This window comes from Cyprinus carpio, chromosome A3 (genome assembly GCF_018340385.1).
Source record: "Cyprinus carpio isolate SPL01 chromosome A3, ASM1834038v1, whole genome shotgun sequence".
NCBI classification, from domain to species: domain Eukaryota; kingdom Metazoa; phylum Chordata; class Actinopteri; order Cypriniformes; family Cyprinidae; genus Cyprinus; species Cyprinus carpio.
Window position 1 is genome coordinate 39023622 of NC_056574.1, and position 4534 is coordinate 39028155.

General features: G+C 34.4%; 1 protein-coding gene across 1 annotated transcript; it reads left to right on the forward strand.

Annotated features, from left to right (window-relative positions):
* Positions 1-3951, forward strand: LOC109093902. The gene is made up of 4 exons (XM_019107559.2): positions 1-60; positions 2470-2548; positions 2774-2804; positions 2991-3951. Exons 2-4 carry the CDS (start codon positions 2470-2472, stop codon positions 3880-3882), a joined length of 1002 nt encoding a protein of 333 aa, XP_018963104.1. The 5' UTR covers positions 1-60; the 3' UTR covers positions 3883-3951.
* The last annotated feature ends 583 nt before the right edge of the window (positions 3952-4534 follow it).

Below are 4534 nucleotides of genomic sequence, written 5' to 3' on the forward strand. Positions count from 1 at the left end.
GAAATATAATCTGTTCAGGGGACTATTGAAGAGATCTGAGACAGCAGATGATCTGGAGAGGTAATTCATGTCATCTGATTTAATTGTTCATGTCAACTAGTTTGTTTTCTCTGTGGAATCAAGCACTTTTTTAACAGATGTTAATACAGAATGTTATATATATGTGTGTGTGTGTGTGTGTGTGTGTGTGTGTGTGTGTGTGTGTGTGTGTGTGTGTGTGTGTGTGTGTGTTTCTGATTTCTGTATGTGGTTTGTGATTTACTGTGCTAGCTAATTCTGTCAACTGATAAAATACAAATTAAGGATGTTTTTCTCTCCAAATCATTACAGTTCATTAACAAGTATAAAAAGAAACTTATTCAGTTTTGTGAAACATTAATGATTTAGCTGTTGAACATTTAAGAAGCTCAATCAGTAATATGTAATAGTATGTAAATGATGAATGCCTTAAGAAATATGAGGGGCCGTACAAGCCATAATTCATTCTGCCACTCACACACACTTACATTCTCCTTTCACATACATATGCAAATAGAATGTATGTATGTCTGAAGAAAATATGTGTATGTAAGAGAATAATGTATGTATGTGTGTGAGAGAGTATAGTGGAAACGGAAGGCAGGTCAGGCGCGATCAGGGTCACCGGGACAGGTCTTGATCAGCATGGCAGAAGTATTTCAGCAAGCTATCTGGGTTTTAATAAATAAATAAATAAATATTATCATCTTGAAAAGGTTACAGGGCCTCATTCCTTGAGCCAGTTGTGATTGAGGACATGGGCTCAGCCTCAGTCGAGTTGCCAGATACAAATATAATAAGCATCTATGTTATTATTATTATTATTATTATTATTATTATTATTATTATTATTATTATTTATAACTTAATTTAGAAAGTGAATAAAGTGGGAGGTTGCAAGTTAGGGACAGCGATATCTTTATATTATTTCCATAGCTCAAGATTTGGACTCATTGCGGTTTATTTATTTTTAGAATTTGTTTGTTTGTTTGTTTGTTTGTTTTCAATATCTGGCAACGCCAGCATACCTGACAGTAATCAAAATCGACCAGGTTAAAAACAGCTTGGGCAGGTTATTCCTGACAGGATGCAATTTGGTAACACAAACGTCGTGATCATCATGATATATTATCTTTAAGACAGATGCACTGAAGACGGACACAAAGAGGAGAGAATAGTCGCGCAAGCAGAGAAAATACTGTACCAGACAGAACAATTTCATTGAAATACTGAAAGAAAACCATAATTATGGAATTAGGGTGGAGTGAATATGGATGTATTTCTGAGGAGAACTTACTGTCTTCCGAAAAGTTTCGATGGCATTTTTTTTTTTCCTCTTACCATCGTTAAATACACAAAGGAGTGTTAATTAGCGCTAGTGTTCTATAAGCGCCACCTGCTGTCAGAGATTGAGTTTGCAGCTTCATCAGAATCAGAAAGAGCTTTACTGCCAAGTGTGTTTACACGCAGAAGGAATTCGTCTTGGTGTCAGGAGCTTCCAGTACCGAAAGTACAAACATAGTGCAGACATACTTTAGGTAATAAAACTAATAATAATAAAGATTAATAATAAAATATTAATTCAGCCCGTCTAATGTTTTTGTTTTGTGCAGTTGCTTCATGTTGCATATATTTTTGTTTGTTTGTTTGTTTGTTTGTTTGTTTGTTCAAGGTTAGTTTGGCCAGTAACAGAGCAAAATAAACATTTAATAACTGTAAAAAATAAATAAATAATAATAATAATAAAACTAATAAGAACTAAATAAATTGGCAACGAGTATGGGAATCAGCTCATTTGATTGTAAAATAAATAAATAAAATCGGAAATCGGAATCGTTCACGAAAAATCCTGATCAGGGTATTCTTAACTTGAATAGAGTTAGACCTACCTGAAAGACCTGAAAAAACATGCTTCATTTCAGTTTTATCTTTGAACTATTGTACCTATTTGTGCAAAATGGTTATTATTTATTACAATACACTGTTACAGTCAACAATGAAAACAATAAGTCTTATTTATTGATTTATTGATTGATTGATTGTGGCAAGGCCTGTTAAAAAAATTGAAACCACTGGCCGAACTGGACCAGTAGAAAACTTCCTTAGCGTTAAGCCCTGTCAATACGATCAAAATCAGTGTCTTAACACAGATCTGTAGAGCACGTAAGTTACATAATGATATGTTAAAGTTAAAAACTTAAAATATGTACTTGAAAAGGAAACAGAATGACTTTGAATAGCATCACTGTAAAATTGTGAGGAAGAGCTGAGCAAGTCTTGCACATGTATTTCCTGGTCTGAGAGTGACTTCCTGCTTAAACAGGAAGTAATGGATGCCAAAAAAGGTAGAAATATATGTATGTGAAAGGAGGACGTAAGTGTGTGAGACTGCTAGAATGAATTATGGCTTGTACGGCCCCTCATAAAGAAACATTAAATATCTTTCTATAGATGCATCACCACCGCAAACACTCTGGGCTCAGTGATTACAGCAGAGATTACAGAACTAAACAGCCTTCGTCATTCTACTGTAAGTCATTGCATTACATTATGACATTTATACATGCTAAACAACAAATTACCCTAATAATAATAATTATTATTATAATAAATAAACAATTCACAAACTAGTGTCACCTATATGATAACACATAAATGAAATAAACAAATTCTAATATAATGTTATTTATGATGCCAGTCATTCATTACCATAATCTTTCTTTCTTTCTTTCTTTCTTTCTTGTATTAAATTCAGATGATGTGAATCAACAGGAAGAGTACAACAGGTAAGCTTTTCCTACTCAAGGAATTTAATTAATAAGCATATAGCACAGTAAAGAACAGTATCTGTTATGTAGTTGTTAAACTGTCAAATAAGGTGCTTTGACAGAATATGTACTTTCTCTGGTAAAGTCAGTAAACCATAAAATATTAAAACAAAATTCAAATGCTGTTTAACCCTGGTTTTTCAGGAAACTGCATAAACTGAAAAAAAGCATCAAAGAACTGACCTCAGATTTTGACAGAAAGCATCAACATCTCAGTGGTAAAATAAAGGAAATGATGAAGATCCTTGACAAACTTGAGTTCATGCACAAGGCTACTACAGCGGGCAGTTTGGCTGGATCCTCCATGGGAGTAGCAGGAGGAATCACAGCCATTGTTGGCCTGGCTTTATCACCTGTAACATTAGGTGTTTCTTTACTTGTCACTGGTGCAGGAGCTGTTGCTATCACAGCTGGAGGAACAACACGTCATGCATGCAACCTAACCAACATGATGAAGCTGGAAAGCCTACAAGAGACTATTGACACCATCATCAATGATCTCCTGAGCACAATCCTCCCAATAATGCAGCAAATGGAAACAATTTTTAACATATTAGAAGAGATGAAAGAGATGGAGCAGGGTATGAGGGTGACGCAAGCAGGTGTGAGAGCAGCCAGAGCCAATTCAGGAGATGTGCATGCAGAGGGAGGGAATAAAAATAAGAAAGTGTTTAAGGAAACAAAAAAATCTTTCGAAGTGTGTGAACGGGCTGAAAACATTTTCAATGTGGCTGCACAAGCTGACCATTTTGCCCCTGCGGTGACCGCTGTGACTGGTATAGTCTCGGCTTTATTTGTTGTCTTTGATGTTGTTCGTATTGCACAAAGTTTAAAAGAGATCGCCACGATGAATAAAAAAGCAAACAAGATAAAAGCAAAAAATATCAAATCAGAAACTTTAAAATACATTCATCAAAAGAGGGAAACTGTTGCACTTTTCCAGAAGATCCTGGATGTAATTAAAAGTTTCATAGACAACATAACTGAAGAATTTAAAGAAAAACTAAATATGAAACGGCACATCTTTTCCAGCTAGGTACTGCCAGGGAAACACATACTGACAATATAGGGGTCAGTAAATTGCTATATCTCTGAAGACATGATGGAAAAAAAAGAAAAATCAAATACAGGTGTTTCTGAGTTATTTGGGAATGTGCTGTCTGTATGATTGCTTACATCCTATGTTTAATTATTCATACACAGCACTAAATAAGCATTTAGTATAGAAATATTAAAGTGTAGATTATCTTAGAAAACAAATAAAATTGTCCCTTTATTTTAAATGGAGAACATCATATTTAATCATGTCTGTCAACTTGACAAATAAGTTCAGAATCAACATCTTTGAATCTTCAAAAGCGGTGATCTGTCAGAACTGCGCACTTCATCCCATTCAGTCATTCATTTATACTGTTAATCAATAAAGTTGAAGAATAATTATTTCACTATACAAAACAATGGTTTTGATAGCATACATTGTTGCGATTAGTTAAAGCAATTGTGTGTGTGTGTGTGTGTGTATGTGTTCTTCTAAATTAGATTTTTAGTGGTTTATGGGGAACTGAATCAAACTCAAAACCCACAACACTTATTTTCTCATAGAAGCAGAAGATGAGCATACTGTATGTCTCTCTTCAGAATGATGTCTAACAACTGCTTCTGCAAACTAATTATTTGTATTAATCATA

Coding starts and splice junctions, on each gene's coding strand:
- LOC109093902 (XM_019107559.2), top strand. CDS start 2,470: ATGCATCACCACCGCAAACACTCTGGGCTCAGTGATTACAGCAGAGAT. Junction 2,549..2,773: donor ACAGCCTTCGTCATTCTACT/GTAAGTCATTGC, acceptor TATTAAATTCAG/ATGATGTGAATCAACAGGAA. Junction 2,805..2,990: donor CAACAGGAAGAGTACAACAG/GTAAGCTTTTCC, acceptor CTGGTTTTTCAG/GAAACTGCATAAACTGAAAA.